At 34.9% G+C, this 21,684-nt stretch overlaps 1 protein-coding gene across 2 annotated transcripts; it reads left to right on the top strand.

The window, feature by feature from the left end:
* The first annotated feature begins 352 nt into the window (after positions 1 to 352).
* Positions 353 to 15,499, top strand: ZNF217 (zinc finger protein 217). Of its 2 annotated transcripts, XM_044661117.1 has the most exons (5): positions 353 to 1,751; positions 5,106 to 5,231; positions 6,007 to 7,578; positions 12,115 to 12,240; positions 13,249 to 15,499. In XM_044661117.1, the coding sequence occupies exons 1-4, from the start codon at positions 353 to 355 to the stop codon at positions 12,222 to 12,224; spliced, it is 3,207 nt and encodes a 1,068-aa protein (XP_044517052.1). In that variant the 3' UTR covers positions 12,225 to 12,240; positions 13,249 to 15,499. The 2 variants fall into 2 exon arrangements, with proteins under 2 accessions (XP_044517052.1, XP_044517053.1); XM_044661118.1 differs by lacking the exon at positions 12,115 to 12,240 and having other exon boundaries at positions 422 to 1,751; positions 6,007 to 7,587; positions 13,259 to 15,499.
* Positions 15,500 to 21,684: the final 6,185 nt, after the last annotated feature.

Below are 21,684 nucleotides of genomic sequence, written 5' to 3'. Positions count from 1 at the left end.
AGATCCTTTTTCAACTTTGCTGGGTTTGACTTCCTGCTCAACTGGATCATTCAAATTACATGGAGTCATAACTAAAACTTAATTTTTTGCTGATTTGATACAAAACAAGTTTGGAACAGTTTTAGGGAATCTATATATTGTTTATGGAGATAACTTGACTTCACCTACATCAGTGTTTCCTATAGCTTCTAAAAATAAACATAAAATTACTTGTGGACATTTGTAACATTTGCCATAATATAGACACCTAGTTTAGGTTGTATGTCATAAAAGTGTCCTTATAACCCCAGAAATTCCCTGACGGAATTTTGAAATTATTCTTCTTAAAATACAACTTTAAAGTGTCAGAAACATGCCAACTCAGCCTCTATTAGCCTATATTGATGGGCCAGATGTTATAGCTAGTACAGTTGATTCCCGTATGGAAATTAATGATGCATCAATATCAATAAAAGGGACCAACACAATTTCTTACAAAAACCTGCAAGATAAATTTTTAATACAAGCAGAAGGATGTATGCCTTTGGACTGTATGTTTTGTGAACAGACTTTTAAACATCCAGAAGATCTTAGTAAACATGTCTTAATGCAACATCGACCCACACTTTGTGAACCAGCAGTTCTCCGTGTTGAAGCGGAGTATCTTAGTCCTCTTGACAAAAGTCAAGTGAGAACAGAGTCTCTGAAGGAGAATGGCAAAGAAAATGAAGAATTTAGCTGTGAAGTCTGTGGGCAAACATTTGGTGGAGCCTTTGATGTTGAGACCCACATGAAAAAACATAAGGACTCTTTCACTTACTGGTGTAGTGTATGTGGAAGAAGATTCAAAGAACCTTGGTTCCTTAAAAATCATATGAGGACACACACTGGCAAACCTGGGTCCAGAAACAAACTACAGCAAGGCTTAGATAGTCCAATAACAATAAATGAGGTTGTACAGGAGCAAGTAGCTGAAATCGTCACATCGCCTTACAAAATCTGCATGGTTTGTGGCTTCCTATTTCCAAATAAAGAAAGCCTAATTGAGCACAGTAAAGTACACACCAAAGAGTCTGTTTCTACTAGTGAAACACAAACTGTTGACTCTAATGAAGGAGGAATGTCATCTCAGAGGGAAGAATTTCTTCTATTACTAAACTTGAGACCAAACCCAACTCCTGAAAAAGTTAAGAAACCCGCAAAATGGATAGCTGAATTAGATCCATTTAATACATACCAAGCATGGCAGTTGGCTACCAAAGGCAAAGTTGCTATTAGCCGTGGAGAAGTGAAAGAACCAGGGCAAGAAGGAAGTACGGACAATGATGATTCATGTTCAGATAAAGAAGAACTTGGAGAGATTTGGAATGCCAATAAAAGCCATACTGAAAGTACTGGGAAGCCCAAAACAAATAAAAACAATTGTTCGGGAATTGGCCTTTCACAAGACAAAGAAAAGATTAAACACACTAGTGGTGAAGTGCCTTCAATGGATGTGGATCCCAAATTATCACATAATAAAGAGAAACCAACACATTGCTCAGAGTGTGGCAAGGTTTTCAGAACATACCATCAGCTAGTCCTTCATTCAAGAGTTCATAAAAGAGAAAGGAGAACTGACGCTGAATCTCCAACTTCCATCGAAGGAAGGCAGCACAGAACATATTCTCCAGATTTAGCCACAGCTCTAGATGAAAATGGAACAATAGATCGAGTAGAAGGTGGTTCTGAAGATGGATCAGAAGATGGACTTTCTGAAGTACTTCATTTAGGTAAGCTGTACCTTTTTAATATCTCCCTATTCAAAATGATTTTCTACTGCTACTTTTTTGTGTTTTTGAGGATTAACAAAGTGCTATAGCATAATGAAGAGCACAATAGAGACCTGCCATTTGTTAGCCAGTCATCACTTTCAGAGGCCTAATTTCATTTATAAAATGAACCATTTGGAACGAATGTTTTTAATTCCTTCTAGCTCTTAAATTCTGTTTCTCTTGTTGTATTAACATATGTAAAGGATTTCAAGTGTTGATATGATCATTGTAAAGTGGGGATGGCACTGTTACTTTCATTTTCTAAAATTAATGATTTTGTCTTTTTTTAAAAGAAATTATCTTTTTATTTGGATCTTTAAAGTTAACAGATTTTACACTTATTCCTAACCTAGTCAGTTGTCTTATAAATATGTGACAGTTATGAATTGACAAGTGTCAGCACGCTTATCACACCATTATTGTAAAAAAAACTTGAGCACTAGCACTGTCCATTGTATGTAAAGAGAAATATGATAGATATTTGGGAACTAATAGCCATCAAAAATTGACAGATTAGTCCAGATGTTTGTTGGAATTATCTTAGCTCAAATGTGTATTTTAGACTTTATATTACTTTGTGAACAAAAACATTAGCACAGAATCCTTTGCCAATTTTAGTAACCCCTTTTTAAAAACAAAAACCCTTTTTTAGAATTGATATTGTTTATCAATTCCAAAACAGAAGATCAGTAAGGGCTAGGCAATGGGGGTTAAGTGACTTGCCCAGGGTCATACATCTTAGAAGTGTCTGAGGCCATATCTGAACCCAGGACCTCCCATCTCTAGGTCTGGCGAGCCACCTAGATACCTCAGTAAATACTTTTGATGTTTGAATTGCCACCAAATTAAGTCAAGCCTCACTTAAATAAGCCTGTATATTACCATAGCAATGTTTATCATCATAGGATTTAGAATGGTAAAGGCCTTTAAAGATTAATCTAGTACAGCTCCCTTATTTTATAAATAAGAAAACTGATGCCCAAAGTAGTCATTTACTGAAGTTTCTGTAAATATTTAGAAGAGCCTGGGATTTTAAATTCAGATGTTCTCTCTTTAGAAATAATGCTCTTTCCACTGTGCCATGATGTCACTAATATTTTAACTTCAGCATAGTTTTTTGAGTATTATCTAGAAAGAATCAACAAATGTGTAATGGGAATGTGAATTTACCAGAAAGAACATTGCGATTCCAAACTTTTGTATTGGTAGAAAAATATTTTTGTATTCTTCCTTCACCAAGAAAGAGCCCAGGTTACAGTCTATATTCCAAAAAGATATGTTAGCCAGAAACAAAATTAAGAAAACAAAAAACATTATTTCTCTTTTCTAAATCAATGCTTACTGCAATTTGTAATTATTATGTGGCTTATGAAGTTTATTATAATTTGTTTAGATACTGTTTTGGGTCTTGTACCCATCTAGAAAATAGTACTTAAAATGTTAAGAATCTTAAGCCATCAAAACAAAGTATATTACTATATCTTTGTGACAAATTTCCAAAATAAAAACATTGCTGAGGCTTGTGCTCCATTCTTGGTAAAAAATTTTTTTAAATTTTATTTTTCATATACACGCATAATTTGTAACATAAGAGAATGCACAGTAAGTAAATCCTGATATACAGCTTGAAATAAGAAATTGGAAGTTTACCTGGATAATTTCATGTGACACCAATTGGATTAGTAAATTGACTCTTTCAAATTAAAGAGGTTTATTCTTAAGAATTATATTTATGTCCATATCCCTTCGTTCTCCAGGAAAAGTCTTGAGATACTAAGTGATGCTCTCAATTATGTCTTAACTGTAATACCAACCTGTGATTCAGGTAGTCTTTTCTAAAACCCTAAAGCATATTATATCTTATCTTAATTCAATACTTCTTAGGGTCATACATTTCGAACTTGAAGGCACCAATTCCTTCATTCAACAGTTTAGGAAATTGAGACCCTGAAATTTAGAGATGATTGGTTCAGGATCATATATATAGTAAGGCAATCAAACTAGAAGAAGAAAATTAAATTGAAGTTGTTTGACTAAATCTAGAATTCCTTCAATTACACTTGTTACATATTAGAAGAGTTTTTGAGTAATATTTTAGCCTAATTCCTCCATTGTTGCTTCATATATGAAACAATAAAATATTTTGGATATTAAACAAGAATCTTTTATTCAGGTGTATTCAGAGATAAAACATCAAAGAAAAAATTTTCTTCAGGCAAAAAGTTCTCCTAGTTGAATTTTGTTTCAGTGATTTAATTTCAAGGAATTGTACTATCATTGGTAGTAGAATACTGTTATCAGTTGTGATTTGAAAAAAATCTAAGAGAATTGCTTAGAGCCTAGGAATTGTTATGAGGAGGGAGAAATTATATAGAGAAAGAAAGTTTGTATTTAATTGGAGTTGATCGTAGTTTTTTTAACTGATAACATTTCTTTGTATGGAGTGCCCCCAAATTTATATTGTAAATAGTGCTGTGTTTAAGAAACATTGTTTTAAAGGAAAAAAATAAGATTGAACATTTTTCTGCTGATTAGTATTTCAACCTTATGGTTTACTATATGGCTAAATAACTATACAATATGGTTAAATTAAAAGAAACTAAAATTTTGATTCAATTTGGAAACAAATATTTGGTTTAGTGAAGAATATTTTGTGTAGATCAGTGCTTATTAGATGATAGTGTTTTCAAAAGTTTATTTAAAATTTCCCCATACTCTGCTTTATACATTGTTTAGGGTTTTTTTTTCCTTGCTAAAGATAAAGCTACATTTACTACCCTCTAGTGGTAACTTATTGGTTAGTCTTAAATAAAAAACGTATTTCTTTTGTGGCTAGAAGAGAGAGGATTGGTAGGTATATTATTGGCATAATTTTTAAATTAGTCATTCTGAAGAAGTTGTTCTCTTTTCCAGCCACAAAATCTCTTCCACAATCTGTTTGCTAGGTCTCACTTATATTTCAGTTACTGATATTTAGAGAAAGGACGCCTACCTATATATTTTAAAAATCCATTAGCGTGGAATATACTTTTTATAAGCACCAGGAACCATGTCTTTTCTGTTGTGTACTATGTTACTATAGTTAGAATAAGTGCATACATACATACACACCCACTATATTTTCCTGTAATAAAATGACAAACAATGTTTGGGAAGTTCTGTGATTTAAAAAAAATTACATTGTCACATGCAAAAATTGTTTGTAATGCAAATTACTAGTAATGGCTAGAACAGTTTGTATATAACTTATCAACATACTTTTATTCATATATTTCAACTTTTTCCTTGCTAATATGAATATTTTTATTTAAGATAAAAATGAAGATGGCTTGGAAAGAGGAAAAATTAAACATCTTGCATCATCCAGAGAGTGTAGCTATTGCGGAAAGTATTTCCGTTCAAATTATTACCTCAATATTCATCTCAGAACTCATACAGGTAATGTCTATAATTTTCTGTCATATGTACCCAGGCAGTTGTTACTTTTGGTAAAAATAGACTGTTTTAATGTAGTTTTCTTGCCAATTTTGTCATAAATTGTATTTGACTCTTCTAAACTCTTAAGAATAAATATTAATTTAATTTTACATTGCATTGGGTAGGTCAGTAGTCCTTTATTTTTACTATGATTGCATTTTGCAATATGACCCATTATGTATTTCAAAATTCTAAAATTTAAATATATATTTCAACTCTTATCTTCATTAATGCTCCCTAAAATCTTTAGCCTCAAACTTTTTAATGTTTCCTTTTATGGCTCTTAGTCATATAAAATGAAAGCAGAATCTTCCATTCTATTTCCAAAATGTCACTTTGCCCTAGATTAAACTAGTATTCAGTTTCAGTTGCTTAACTAAAATGTTTCATTTTTAATATACTATATAATAATTTAGATTGGAGGTAAAGGGCCATTATACACATGTTTCTTTGGTAGTCCCTTTTTTGGCATTGTTTCTTTTCAAAGTTTTTGTGCAAGATCTCAACTGTTCTGTGTAGTTGACCTAACAATAGCAAAATAGAAAAACCTGATCTTCTAGGGCATATCTAATCAGACTTAAAATTCTTATTGAATAGATAAAAAGATAACTAATGTCTTTTTTTTGAACCAATAACTGGCTTAAAATGTATGATTTTTTTTCAAAATGTGTTTAAATTTTTTAAAAATGGTTTTCAAATATTTGTTTTAAATTGATAATTTAAATTATTGTTTCAGGCGAAAAACCATACAAATGTGAATTTTGTGAATATGCTGCAGCTCAGAAAACATCTCTGAGATATCATTTAGAGAGACATCACAAGGACAAGCAAATTGATATTACCACTGAAGTAAAGAATGATGGCAAAAGCTCACTACTGAGTCGGGAAAATGAAGATATGCTATTAACAACTGATGGTGCTCAAACCAAAAATTTGAAAAGGCTTTTTGATGGTGCCAAAGATACTAAAGGCTGTACACCTGCAAAACAACATAAAGAAATGCCTTCTGCCTTTCATAATGTTTTGGGAAGTGTACACTCAACTATAAACAAGGATACTCAGGATTCCAGTAAAAACATAGTTGATGACAGTACTGATAAAATGAACAAAAGTGTAGTCACTCCATACTTGGACAAATTAAAAAAGAAATCACTAATTGAATCTCAGGCAAATAACTCTGTTTGTAAAACAGAGAAGGATTCTCTTCTTTCTGGCAGAGGAGATACTATCCATGAAAGTGAAGTCAATAACATAGATGAAATAAAGGAGAGTACTCCTAATTGCAAACATAAACCAAACATGGACTTTGAGGAAAAGCCCTTGAATTTATCTGTTGGGTCTGCCCAAGAATGTGCAGCTGTTTCAGTCAGCAGAGGTTTATTAGCAACAAGCACCTGCCCATTTTGTACTTATAGAACATTTTATCCAGAAGTTCTAATGATGCATCAGAGATTAATGCACAAATATAATCCTGACATTCATAAAAATGGTAGAAATAAATCTTCAGTCAAAAGTAGGCGTACTGGTTGCCCACCAGCTTTACTTGGAAAAGATGTGCCTCCCTTATCTACCAATTCACACAAATCTAAGATTTCTCTAGCAACTCAGTCAAAGTCACTGCAGCCTGAGAAAGCTAAGCTGTGCCCACCCTTGCCAAGCAAAGTTCCACTTTCTTCAGGAACAGACTCTAGCACTTTAGCCCCAAGTAACCTGAAGTCTCACAGACCACAACAGAATATTGGAGCTCAAGCAGGTGTGATTAGGCAGCAGTCAGAGATGCATCCTAAAACCAATGCTTCTTCAGTTCCTGACAGAATAAAAAGACCAGAGACAAAATTAAAGTCTCTAAGCATATCTCCTCAACCTGGCATAGTAGGCAGTAACGTCAATGGCTCCTTTGACTATCCTCTTAAAAGTGACTCTCCGTGGTCTAGTAATCAAGGAAGAGAATATTTTTGCAATAGAAATGTAGGTAATGTCAATGTGGAATTTGGTGAACCATCTTCCAAAAGAATTAAATCTAATGTAGTTACACTTGAACTTGACTCTGCGACAGTAGCCAATTACAGAAGAGAATATGATATCAACAGATACCGTGTTGCAAGCAGAATTGCAAATCTATTACCTCAGGATTGTCCGTGTCCACCTGCATCAGTGTTGCCAACCAAGCAAGGGGTCCTGAATTCAAATGAAATTGATTCGCCAAATGTACTGACTGTCCTCAAATCCTATGAGCCATACGGTCCTGGGCCACTTTATAGTTCTTGTGGATCTAGTGGTAGTCAAGCATCAAGCTCTGCAATAGAAGGTATTATTGGTGAATTCTCCCCTTCCCTGTCCCCTTCCCTATTCCTGTGGAGGGCAACACCCTCCTCTCAGGGACCCTGACTGCCTTGGGGTGGGGGCCAGGAGATAGAACAACACTGGAGGATGGTGGGGGACAGTGTCAAACAGAAGGCTTTATGTTTGATCTTGGAGGTGGAGGGAGTTGTTGGAATCTATGAGGGGAGGGGATGTAGACTCACATTTGAGGAAGGCCAGTTGACAGTGGAGTAGAGGACCGACTAATGAGAAGAGACTTGGGCAGGTGGAGCAACCAGCAAGGTAATGGAAGATAGTTCAGGTCTTTACCAGGCTGCTGGGGAGTTTGCTGTAGACCTTCCTTACAAAGGTGTGATCTAGAAGCCTTGACAGATTGGCTCTGGGACCGAGGGAGCCCTAACTCTAGATTGTGAGTCTCATTAGGAGGATGAGGATACCCTTAAAAGTAATGTACAAGTTTGGAAGAGGTGGGGGAGGGCTTTGTGGGACTCAGAATGAATTCAATTTTTTTTTTTAAACTCTTTACCTTCCATTTTGGAGTCAATACTGTGTATTGGCTCCAAGGCAGAAAAGTGGTAAGGGTAGGCAATGGGGGTCAAGTGACTTGCCCAGGGTCATACAGCTGGGAAGTGTCTGAGGCCGGATTTGAACCTAGGACCTCCCGTCTCTAGGTCTGGCTCTCGATCCACTGAGCTACCCAGATGCCACCGAATGAATTCAATTTTGATAATAAACTGGTAGAAAGGGACCTCCTAGGTTATCTAGTCAAAGTCCCCTATTTTACAGATGAGAAAACTGAGGTATTAAAAGATGATGTAGGGGGCAGCTGGGTAGCTCAGTGGATTGAGAGTCAGGCCTAGAGACAGGAGGTCCTAGGTTCAAATTCGGCCTCTGACACTTCCCAGCTGTGTGACCCTGGGCAAGTCACTTGACCCCCATTGCCTACCCTTACCACTCTTCCAACGAGGAGCCAACACACAGAAGTTAAGGGTTTAAAAAAAAAAAAAAAAAGATGATGTGACCGTGTTCAAGTTTACCCATTTAGGACAGAATTGGGATTTGATCTCAAGTTCTGATTTCATGACCCACACTATTTCACTGAACTAAATACCATTGTATCACAGTTCCCCCAACCCAGTTATCTAAGATGTTGGCAAGGCCTATTGATTTTCATCTTTGTAACCGCTCCCAAATATGCCCTGTACTAAGCTAGACTCATGATGCTTAACACATACTGTTTCAAAGAGTGGGTATTTACATGCTTCTCTGTTTACACTCCCTACTAAAGTGAGGATCCTTATGTGGTAAAACTCCATTCTGAACAGTACTGTGCATGCAGTTTTTAATGATAATTATTTAGTGCTGAAACAAATACAAAGTAACTTCCCATTGATGTATTCTTGTAGATTATATTGAAGTTTTTCCATAATGGTAAGATTGGATTTCTTTAATTTAAATGAAATAATTTTTTAGCCAATATTGATTGCCTTATTGCATAGCCTTGAAGAGACCCTTAGACAAACTCTTGTAGTATGTTAAATGTAAGATTTGGGATATCTTGGGATCATTTTCCACTTGATAAACTTGTTTAAATCACAATTGTTTCTGTTATTACTCATAAGTTCTCCTAGTCTGTGCTACCTTGAAGAGGCAAATTTGCATTAAAATCACTTACTTACTTTATGTGTTAGTTTCAATTAAAAGGATGCTTTATCAATTCTAACCTAGTACCGATTGATCTGGAGGAGATAGCAAATTAAGAGCAATTGCTTCAACACATTCCAGTGACTTTTCAAAAGTTTTGAAGAAATGTTTTGTCTTTTAATTTAAAGCTTTCATTTACTTTTTACTTATTGTTTAAAACACAGATGAAAGAAAGAATTGGGCTCTATAATCATCTCAAAGCAGAACTCATTCTCTTCACACACACACACACACCTCCACCCTCCCCACTTTTCCTTCCTCCTACCTTCCCCACTGTAGAGGTTAACACCATCTTCCCGTTCTCTGACATTCAACCTAGGAGTCATCCTGGATTCCTCACTATCTCACATAGCCTTCCCTCCCAACCTCCCAGTTATCCAATCTGTTGGCAAGGCCTGGCGATTTCACCTTTGCAACAGCTCCCAAATCTGTTCTAACCCTGTCTCTCTTTTGACACCGCTGGTACACAGGTCTTCATCACTTTGTGACTTGATTTTTGAAATAGCCAACTTGGTTCTGCGTGCTTCAAGTCTTACTCCAATCTAGTTTCCATTCACCCACCAATGTGATTTTCTTAAAACTCAGATCTAACCATGTTACTCCGCTACTAAATAAATAAACTCCAGTTCCTCCCTATTGTCTCCAGCATCAAATACAAGATGCCTTGTTTATTGTTAAATCCCTTTGTAATCTCATCCTCTCCTCCTATTTCTGACCTTTCTAGTCTTCTTACATTTTACTTTAGGACATAGGCTCTTTGGATCCAGTGACATTGGTCTTTTGGCTGTTCCGTCTCTTGGCTCCAGGGAGTCTCTCTGGTTATCTCCCATGTCTATAACACACTCCTTTCTCTGCTCTGACTACTGAACTCCTTAACTTCCTTTAAGTCCCATATAAAATCTCACCTTCTATAGGAAGCCTTTTCCAGCCCCCTTAATATCAGTGACTTCCCTCTGTTAATTATTTCTTATCTTTCATATATTTGTTTACTTGTCTCCCCCCTTAGATTATAAACTCCATGAGGGCAGGGACTGTGTTTTCCTCTTCTTTAATGGCACTGTGCCAGGCACATAGTGGATGTTTAATAAATGTTGACTTGGTAGTTGAAAAAAATTATCAGCTATTAAAATGTTTCTTTCATTAGATTAGGCCTTTTTTTCTCTTATGGATTTAAGTATTGGTTTGCTTGGAGTAGTAGTACATTTTGAACATTATCAAATTTAGGATTCATATTAGTTTCTCACATGTAAGATTTTCTCTTATTTTAATACATAGGTCTGTTCCCAGATTGTGCCCAGTTTGTGGGCTATTCATGCCTTTTCTCATAATGAGTAACATTTTTTTAAACTTTTCTGTTTATCACTCATATTACCAAAACTAAGGAGAGCAGGACGAAGAGAGGAAACTAGTTGGTTTTGCATTAGCAGATTTGATTTGGAGGATGTTGAAATCATTGATGATGAGATGTTTGAAATGACTGATACTTAAATCTCTTTTCTTTGTTCTCTTTACTAGAAGAGAACTAACAGGATTCTAATTATTATTAGAGACAGCTAGATGTCTCAGTGTTGGCTTGTAATCAGGAAGATCTGAATATAAGTTCAGCTTTCCATAGCCTGGGCAAGTCAGTTTTCCTTAATCTACTGGAGAAGGAAATGACAAACCACTCCAATATTTGCCAAGAAAACCCATGGATGTTATAGTCTATAGGATCATAAAGAGTTGGACATGACTGAGCAACAACCCAAAATTATTGTTCTATTATTCTACACATTAGGTCAGAGGGGTTTTGTCATGTTCCTAATATTCTAGCATTCTTTCCATTCTTCCTCTTTCACTAATAGGAACTATTAAATGTTGAAATTAGATATTTTTCCATATTTTAAAAAACATTCTAAAGCTCCTTTTGTTATTTTTTGTAGTTATTTTTTTCTGGTTTTTATATTATCATTGTAATATCATTGTAATGTCTATACTTCAGTAATATGTAAGGCTTGCTTTCATATAAGGTTTTTTTTCTTATTGATTAGTATGTATGTTGCATATTTGTGCTAAAAGATGTTCAAACTTAAATTTAATTTTTGGACTTCTTAATTCTTGCTGGTATTAACTTGGATCGAGAGGACTTTCATATTAATTTTTTTTAAATCAGTTTTTAAACTTAAGGAAAAATGAAGTTTCTGAAAAGAGCTCATTCATGTTAGATGTTCCTAAAAAGCTTTTGTTCTGTTTTGAGTGTACTTTCAGTTAAAAAAATGAATAGTATATCCAGTATTAAACATGAAGATTCATATTCTCTATAACTCATTTGCTTTGAAATTTACAAAGTGCATTATTCTATCTTTTGAGAGCTATAGTTCAGACTGGGTGCCCTTTTACAAATGACCAAACCCAACAAGCCCCTGAGTACTTGAGTATTGGAGCCTGTAATTCAGATATCCTATTTCTTAAGATTTTTCTTAAGATTGGGGGCAGCTGGGTAGCTCAGTGGATTGAGAGCCAGGTCCAGAGATGGGAAGTCCTAGGTTTGAATCTGACTTCATACACTTCCTAGCTGTGTGACCCTGGGCAAGTCACTTAACCTCCATTGCCTAGCCCTTACTGATCTTGTGTGTTGGAACCAATATGTTTGATTCTAAGTGGTAAAGTAAGGGTTTTAAAAAAAATTCAACTGTACCATGATTTTGAGTATATGGAAATACATAGGAATTGATCAACGTTGTTTTGAAATAGGTGCAAAATCTGTTAATTTAAGCATAAGTGAACAAAGCTTCTTAATTTTAATTCTGTCTTTTCAAATTTTTTCCCCTCAATTTAGGAAAAAGGCCCATGTCTTATCAACAGTTATCTAATAGCATGCTGCAAAAAAGAAACTACGAGAATCTTATTACAAATACACATTATCGACCAAATGATAAGAAAACTTGATTTTTTGGGAAAAAAGGTAAACATTTCAATTAAATGTACTTTGATTCCTCTGTAAAATCAAACATGAAACCTCTTTGTAATTATTTTATCTTTTCTAGTTTATAGTTAAATAATGTTAATTTTTTAATTAATTGAATTTTAAGTAACAAACTTAAGAATTTAGATCACATCTATCAAGGTCCCTGCATGTTCTAAACAACACTTAACTACTAAGAGCTTTCCTTCAATTTCAACAACTCTTTATTTCTTTAAATTTAACCAAGTTAGAAAATTCATTGAGTGTAGGCTGTGGATTTTTAAAAAAATTAATGTAAACGTGAGTTGATTTTGTTTCTTAGATTGTATTATGAGTGTCATCTGTAAAGTAGACCAAGAACAACTTCAAGTATACCTTCTTTGGCTTCTTAAGAACACATTTAACAATGAAGATGAGTGACTGAAGAGGGCTGTGTAGCGAATAGCATTATAATATGACTTGTTAACAGATGTAGCTAAAGCAGTTCAGATTACATCTCATGAAACATATTCTATTGTCATTCCGATGTGATTAGCCTATGAGGCAAGTGATTAGCTTTGTTACTCTATGTCAATTAGAACAGTGTTCTACTGTACCCAGCTGCTATTTGACTCTATTTTCAACTCTTCTAGGAAGAGTTTTAGAAATATTAGGTTTTAGGAATATTCAGCTTCCACTCTTTTGAAGAAAGATTATAACAAGTTCCAGTTTTTCCTTTAATAGTCATTCTTTCAGTTAAATATTTAATATTGATTCATCCTGTAATTGATTTTGTGTCTTCTTGCCTTTACCTTCAAAGTATACTGTAGGAGGTAACAGAATCCTTCTTTACATATAGTTCTACTTTCACTTTACATATATCTTTCTGGATCTTCCATTATTATTAAGAACCTGGGCTTAGATGACCATTAAAAAATTGGACAACTTTCCTTACTCTTGTTCAGCTTGAGATTTTTTTGCTATTGTTGTGTAATCTCATTTTTATCAATTTTCTTTTTCTACCTCCAGGTCTGATAAGGACATAAGTACATATTCTCTGTGGAGTTAACCTTCAGCTCATCCTTTGAGAAAATGAATGGTGAAAGCTACTGAAATAAGCTGTGATTGTACTGTACATAAAAAGAACACTACAGTTTTATAATGTTGGTTCTGTTTAAAATTTGTACCAAATAGCAATAAAAATTGTAGTTGGAAAAGTTGGGTTGTAAAAGTGGAGAAAGTATATCTCTATTTTGACCTTGAATAATATTTTTTTTAGAATTGACCAAATATTAAGTAGTTTTTTGAATACTTGAGCGCTGCTGAAAAGTAACTGGGGGTGGGGGGGAGTATATAATGCTTGCACCTCAGGTAAAATTTTGTAAATATCTGTTGGAAAACTACTTGTTTAAATACTGTGGTTTTTCACCCCCTGCTCTTTCCAAGGTAGCTCTACATTTTGAGCAGTTTCTGATCTTGTGCTTTTTCAGTTAGAATAGGTTTTATTTTTTAAAAAATTCCCAATGATCTGTATGATATCAAATCCTAGGCAATCTAACATTGTTGTCTTTATGCAAATTGATGTGACTACACCTAACTGAAGTATTGACCCTCTTGACCGATTTGTTTTGCATATTATAAGAAGATCACTTCTGAATTTTTAGGTCCCTTTTATTGCAAATTATTTCAACATGTTATCTGAGGGAGATACATTACTTGTTACCAGCTGTTTCATGATTTGTAAATTTTCCTGGAACCACCAGACTACTTTATTTGGTGACTTTTTTTTTTTAATTGATGGGATGTGGTGGTTATGTGGGATTTTAAAATGTCTCTACTAAGAACCCTTTTTTTCTCTGAGCAGACAAATCTATGGTAATAGTGAACAAAGTAATATGTGGAATTTATTTAAATTCGTTTTCTATCAAACTGAAATCATTTTTTAAAAAATTGACATGTCATATATTTGCTCAAACTAATAAAGTTTGAGTGCAAAATTATAAATATCTTACAATATGGGGAAGCAATTTTAAAATAAATAAAAGATTTTTGGTGTATCTTATGTTTGTATTTAGAGATCTCTTGGTGTTTCTGGCATTTTAGTTAACTGAAGACAGGTTGAAGTTAATTGTAGACACATTGATTCTGAATAAGAAATTGCCCACTGTGCAGAGGGGGAGGAGAAGGGATTGTCTGTTGTTTCCCTTTCTCCATCACAACCCTACCCCTATCCTTTTTTTGTTTGTTTTAAAAGGACAAGGTTTTTCTCTGTGCTCATTCAACTTCGGTTTTTAAAAGAGGACAGCCACCAGGCAGCAGAAGTGGTTTATTGAATATTTTAACTTTTGCTAGTTACCTCTACTTGTAGCCCATAGCTGAAGATTTATTACTTCAGCATATACATGGTTTTGGCTTCCATGTTGTATTTTAGTAAGAAACTGTTTCAAATTTTTTTTGCACTGTTTGTTTTTCTGACCCTGCCCTTCTCTTCCACATAGAAAGTGTAAATGTCCTATAGTAGCAAAACCTAGAAATACTCTTGTTTTCATTATGCAACATAAGACATCCTTGATGTATGTCTTAACTCCTGTGTTAAAGGGGACCTAATTGAGATCTGTCAACTGGCATTGTAATGAAGTGCTGTGTATCAGGAAATTGTACACTATTTACCTTTTTTCCTGTTCATAAGCTGAGCCATATGTACATAATCTAGATTTTGTTTTCATAGTTTTGCACTTTTTTATAGCCTCTTTTTCAAAATGAACACATTTGGAAGGTGGTTGGCCTAATATTTGCCTGATTTGAGTCTTAAAGAATGCATGCCATAAGAACATTCAAATTTTAAGGGGTTGTGTGACAGAGGGCTGAAATTTAAACATGTAAAAAGAAATTTACCAGATCTATTTGAAAACAATCAACTCATGTTATACAGCAATTTTCAGGGGTTTTCAGATTTTCCTTTTTACCACATTTTAAAAATGCATAACAATTGTCAATAATTCCACAGCCCTGTACTTCAAAGTACTTTTTTGCCCATCAGTATTAACTATTGGGATACTACTGGTTTTGTATTTTTTTCCTTTAAGATAACAGTGCATTTATATAGAGGTACAATTTGTTGGATTTTTGTTTATATTTATTTCATTCCAGTTTGATTTATTTTAATTGTTAAAACTTAAGTTTGTCAAGCAGTAGACATTACTCTAATTTATGATATATTTCAGTTTAGTCAAGGTATGTTATTTTATGTGGATGTAAATATAGATTTGGTGTTTTGCAATTTTGGCTTCTGGTCTTTATTCAGCACTATTTTGACTTCTTTTTTTTTCTCTAAACTTACACTTTAAAATGGCAGATCAGAACTAAGCTAAAGCTGCCTTTTTGCTTGAATTTGCCTATGATGGAAGAGAACAAACACTTTATTTAAATGTAAACTGAATAATTTGAAAGATCTATTTTACCAAAGTAATAGATGACACAGAGATGGGAGAGGTAGCTAACAACTGAATGAAGGTCAGGATTTAGAAAGCTCTTGACAGACTGGAATGATTGGCTGGAATTTAAATAAGGTGGAATTTATATGAGCATAAATGTAAAAGTTCACTAAAAAACAAGCAAATGCCTAAGCAGGATGAAGCAGGTCTAACTTAATGTAAAAGTTTTAAAAGAATCTGGGGATTTTAGTAGACTATAAGCTCTGTATAAATTTTTTTTAAACCCTTACCATCTGTCTTATAATCAATACTGTATATTGTTTCCAAGGCAGAAGAGTGGTAAGGGCTAGGCAATTAAGTGACTTGCCCAGGTTCACACAGCTAGGAAGTGTCTTGAGGTCAAATTTGAACCCAGGACCTCCAATCTTTGGACTTGGCTCTCAATCCACTGAATCACCTCGTTACGCCCCACCCCACCCCCCAAGCACTATATAAGTTGATGCGTCATGCCAGGCAAAAGAGCTAATGTGGCATTAGGCTACATTGAGAGACAGGGATGTCATAAAACACATTCACTGCCCTTGGAGAAAGCAGAGAGACAGATTTAAATCATGTTTCTGAGAGTTGTGCAACCATATTCAAGTCACTGCACTGAGCATGTTTCCTCTATAAAACTAATACCTCTATTGTCTGCCTCAAAGGATGTTAAAAGGAACAAATAAAATATTGGAAAATAGTGTTTGAGCCTTAAAAGTACCACATAAAGGCTAACTATTAAGATGATCGTGTTCAGAAAAAAGCTGGAATTCTTGACTTTCCTCTGGTGTGATTCAGAATGCTATAATCATTTGTGGGCATCTCATTTTAGGAAGGGCATTACTAATCTGGAGGGTAGCCCAAGTGGCGAAGTACCTTAAGAACAATCCACGGGACTAATTGAAGGAACTGGAGAAAAGATGGAACTTTTATATAAAAGATGGATTAGACTTGTTCTGCTTAACATAGGACAATGATGGGGAAACCGATACTGCCCTTGAAATGTTCTATGAGGCCATGCGACATTATTCCTAATCTGACAAATACAATGAGTAGGATACAGTACAATGAAACTTAGACTGACAGATGAGCATTTCCTTTCCTTTGGCCCCTCTTTAACAAGTTTGCCCATTGCTGACCTCGGATTATAAATTTAGAGCTAGAATGAATGTGAAAGGTCTTTTGGGCCAGGCCTCTCACAGATGAGAGATGTTAGAGTGACTCTTCAGGACGTCCCGGATCTCCTGTGTGCCAGGCGTTGTCCTCCGTGCTGGATACAGCTTAGAAGAGACTCCAGAGACTTCAGCGGTAGAGCTGGCATTCTGAGCCTAGGTTGTTCTCTGACATAATCCAAGTGCTTTCCCCATTTCTCCTTTTTGTCTTGAAGTTGTTGTTAGGGCTAGGGTCAAAGCATGGAAGTAGCAGAGGCAGATTTCCAGTGAACATAAGGGAAGAAAACAACCAAAGCTGCCCGAAGGCGGAATGAGTTGCGGTAGGATAGGATAGGGTAGCGTTTCCTTTCAGTGGAGATTTTCAAAGTAAGACTGAATAAACTCGTGTTGAGTAGTAATGTGCCAGGCTTGTGGATCTATTTGGAAATTGCTCTTCAGTCTATGAAGTTAAAAAGAAATGGGAGCTATTATGATATGAGCATAGAATGTTTCAGAAACATTAATCGGGTGTCAAATTAAGGAGGGTGAAAGCTAGTCTAATGAATAACTTAGTTTCAGTTACATCAGGCTTCTCTGTTTCTCTTTTGATAAAACAGTACCTATAGTCTGGCCAGGGGAGGATTGGGTTGGGCCGAGGAAAAGAAGCAAGGTTGAAACTTGGGTGTGGGTGAAAATTTGAAATTTTTCCTAGAACAGGTGGCATTTGATTTGTATTTCAGAGGATGAGTATGAATCCAATAGGTAAAAAGGATATTCAAGAAATGGGAACCTTCCAGGGAAGCCCTAGCCCAATCTAGTCCTGTCGAGTCCTCTGAGAGAGCAGCCTTCGCATTTAGCATTCAGGCCAGGAGAAGGCACCAGTGGCTTCCAGCCAAGCTGAGAAAGGCTCTGGGCAAAATCCACTCTCTGCAATCCTTGAATCCTGTTGAGGGAGCCCAGCACCAAGGCGGAATGACCTCCGGTGGAGGAAGGGAGGGAGCTCTTCTAAAGGAAGGGTTTATTAGTCTGGCTTACTTTTGTCAGGGCTTAGAAAGGCCATCATTGGGTTTTAGGATTTGACCCAAACAGAGGCCCTAGTTCTGGACAAGTCAAGGAAAACAGACCACCAGGAGGAAATAACCTTGGCTTGAGAGACACCGAGGTGAAAAACCCTAAAGAAGATAGTGATCCCACAAGCCTAGGTGAAGCTTCAGAGGAAAAAAATGCCAGAGCCACAGGGGCTACAGGAGTACCTAGAGGAAAGAAGCAAATAGAGAATGGAAAATTTGGAGGGAAGAAATGATAAGGAAAATTGGCAACTAACTCAAGATGTAGATTGAGTCAAATTTTTGTAGACATGACCAATGAGGGAATTTGTGTATCTCTATATGTGACATGGGTTTTATTTTTCTTTGTGTGTGTGTGTGTATCTGCTTGTGCGTGCATGTGTGCTGCGCAAATGGGGGGAGGGGCAAGTTGGAGGGAGAGAACAAAATTGTAACTAAAAAAAAAGACACTTTAGAACAGATGATGGAAAATTTCATACAGGAACCAGATGCTCTGAAATTTAGAATGGACAAAATAATGCCTCAACAATACAAGAAATAACAAAGCAAACAAAAAAAGGAAATATGTAAAAGACAAATGATTTGGAAAACTGAGCAAGACACTTTCCTAAGAATTATCAGATTCAAACAAATTGACAACTATTGGGCTTGTGGGGAAAAATAGGCACATTGGTAACTATCGTTTTTTAAAGTATTGATACTAAATACCAGTTCCAAGGCAGAAGAGTGGTAAGGGCTAGGTATTGAGGGTTAATTGATGACCAGAGTCCCATAGCAAAGAAGTATCTGAGGTTAAATTTGCACTCAGGATCTCCCATCTCCAGGCCTGGTTAACTATTCACTGAGCCACCAGCTGCCCCACATTGATACACTGTTGATGGATCTGTGAATAGATAGAATAGTTCTGAAAAGCAGTTTAAAATTACACACAAAAAGTTACTAAATAGTGCATGCCCTCTGAACTTTGCTCTATTACTTGTAGGCCTAATATGAAAAGGGATCAAAGATAGAAGAAAAGGTCTATGTACAACATATTTGTGGTGATAAAAAACTGAAAACAGGATACCCAATATTTGAAGAATGGATGAGTAAGTTGTAGCATATGTATGTGATGAGTATTATATTGTAAGAAATAAGGTCATAGCTGGTTAAAAAAGACTCGGAAAAAACTTGTGAATTGATGCAATGTGAAGTGAGCAGAACCAGAAGAAAAATTTATAACTCATTTCAATATGATAAATAATGAATTTTATGAACTAATAAAAAATGAAATGAGTGGAATCAGAACAATTTATATGACAGCAATATAATAACAAACAACTTTGAAAGCTGTAAGAATTGATTGATCAATGTAGTGATTGTCCGTGATTTCAGAGGACGTGTTATTCATTATAGAATGGTGATGGGTTCAGGGTAGGAATGAGACCAAGTTATATGAAGTAAGTGAATTATATGAAGCTGAGTATAGTATCCCCCCAAACTAGGTATAGTATAAGGTAGAAAATGAATCTTTAATGGAATAAAATATTTCAAGGCATTCCTTAGGAAAACCATAAGTGATTAGGTATTTGGATATAAAAAGGCAAACCCCAAAAGAAACAGAGAAAGCTACTTATTTGTGTAATTGAAAGAGTATGTGAAAATGAATTGTTTACAAGTTAATATGGAGTTAATATTACACTAATATGTAAGCGTCATAGAGAAAAGTTAAAATGAGATGATCTGTGGGTAGTTTTGTTTTAATAGTCTTGGAAAACAAAACAGGAGGGACAACAATTTACTGGGAAGGAAAGGAAGAGGAAGGGGAAGGAAATTATTGTTACATACTAGAGGTGAATAAGATCACACATAAACATATACATATATATATATATATTTGCCATGGTGGAAGGGGTGAGGGGAATAGGTATCTCATGAACCTCAATTTCATTTGGCATGAATAAAGGAAAATTGAATATAATTACAGAGATCTTGACATAGAAATACATGTCAAAATGGAAATAAGAGGGAATAGACAAAGGAGGGTTAGAATAGAACCTTAATTAGGAGGGCAGAATAGGTCAGTAGGTCAGTCCATTTGCATGTATAATGGCTTGCTCTACATCTAGTATTTTGCCAAGCATGAAAAAATACAGAGAAAGGCAAAAAACTTCCTGCTTTCAAGGGTCTCACAGTCTCATGGCTAGGTAAGGGAATAGTCATAAGCAAAATAATGAATGATAAAGGGAACCATGTAAATAAAGACAAAATGAAGGGAAGAAAGTAAAAACCTGGGATTAGGGTTGGTATAAAAAGAATAATATAGGGAGCCGGCCATTTTTATTTATAAGATCATAAACAAATGCCCAGCAAATCCTATCTATTCTTCCACTGTATGAAGAGGGAGGCAAGAAGAGAAAGGAAAAAAAGGAAAAAAAAAAAAAGGATGGGTTGGAAGGTAATGCACAACAGTCAAAACTCTTCAAGGGAATTCATGAATTTAGCTACAAAATGGAAGAGGATAGAGTGGATTAGAAAACAGAATTCAGTAATATATGGTTATAAGAGACATATTTGAAATAGATTGTGAGAGCTCATTTAACAGAGTTAAAATAAGGGGACTGGAGCAAAATATGCTTCAGCTGAATTTCAAAAAGCAGAGTTAACAATCATGATCTTAGATAAAATGCTAATTATAGAAAAGATAAAAAGATGAGCATGGAAATTAAATTATGCTAAAAGGTACCCACTAATAAATGAGTGTCAACACTAAACACATAAGTACATAACAGCATACTTAAATACTTAATGGAGAAATACTAAATACCCTCTAAAACACTTAAAGGAGAAATAACTAGTAAAACTAATGTTAGAGGACATCAATGTACCTTTTACAGACCCAGACAAATTTAATAAAAAGATTAATACGAAAGAAGCTTAGAACCTAAATAAGTTTTAGAAAAATAGATATGTGACTATTACAGAAGATGGAGAAGAATTTAAAAATTCGTGTTTTTAACAAAAATGGACTATGCTATTCGGGCATAAAGACCACTAAAAATGTTCAGATCTTTTTGGGGTTTTCTTGGCAGAGATACTAGAATGGTTTGCTGTTCTTCTCTGGCTCATTTTATAGATGAAGAACTGAGGCAAACAGAGTTAAGTGACTTGCCCACGGTCACACAGCTGGCAAATGTCTGAGGCTAGATTTGAACTCAGGAAAATGAATCTTTCTGATAAAATTCCAGTGCTTTATCCACTGTACTACCTAGCTTCCCATACTAAAAATGAAGAAAAGCAGAAATACTAAACACAATTTTTGGGGGGCATAATGCAATAAAAATTATATTCAATAAAGGAATCTTAATTTAAATTATAGAAACAGCAAAAAATTTAAAGAAAATGGAGGTAATGAAGCAACATTCCAAAACTTAGTGGGATGAAGTTAATGCAGTTCTGAGGAGGAAAAATTTATATTTAGAAATGTTTTTCATCAGTAAAAATGAGAAAAAGCAAATCAATAAATTGAAAATACAATTAAATCCTCCCCAACAAACAAATCCAAAATCCCTAACTAAATAACAAAATAGAAAGAGATTAATAAAATTGAAAGCAAAAAAGCCATTGAAATTATAAATAAAACTAGACCTGTTTTTTCAAATTAGTAAACCTTTAGCTAACCTTATTTTTCAGAGGGAAGAAAACTAAATTTTTTATGTAAAAAATGAAGAGGATAAATCAACAATTGAAGAAATAAAGGAAATTATAAATCATTTCCCCCCAACTATATACTACTTA

Source organism: Gracilinanus agilis, chromosome 2 (genome assembly GCF_016433145.1).
Source record: "Gracilinanus agilis isolate LMUSP501 chromosome 2, AgileGrace, whole genome shotgun sequence".
Taxonomy (NCBI): domain Eukaryota; kingdom Metazoa; phylum Chordata; class Mammalia; order Didelphimorphia; family Didelphidae; genus Gracilinanus; species Gracilinanus agilis.
This window is presented reverse-complemented; position numbering and strand designations above follow the sequence as displayed.

Bases quoted from the DNA above. Each gene is read 5' to 3' on its own strand.
- ZNF217 (XM_044661117.1), top strand. From the start codon at position 353: ATGCCAACTCAGCCTCTATTAGCCTATATTGATGGGCCAGATGTTATA. The intron at 5,232-6,006 runs GTAATGTCTATA...TTATTGTTTCAG, and splicing joins TCATCTCAGAACTCATACAG to GCGAAAAACCATACAAATGT. The intron at 7,579-12,114 runs GTATTATTGGTG...CCCTCAATTTAG, and splicing joins ATCAAGCTCTGCAATAGAAG to GAAAAAGGCCCATGTCTTAT.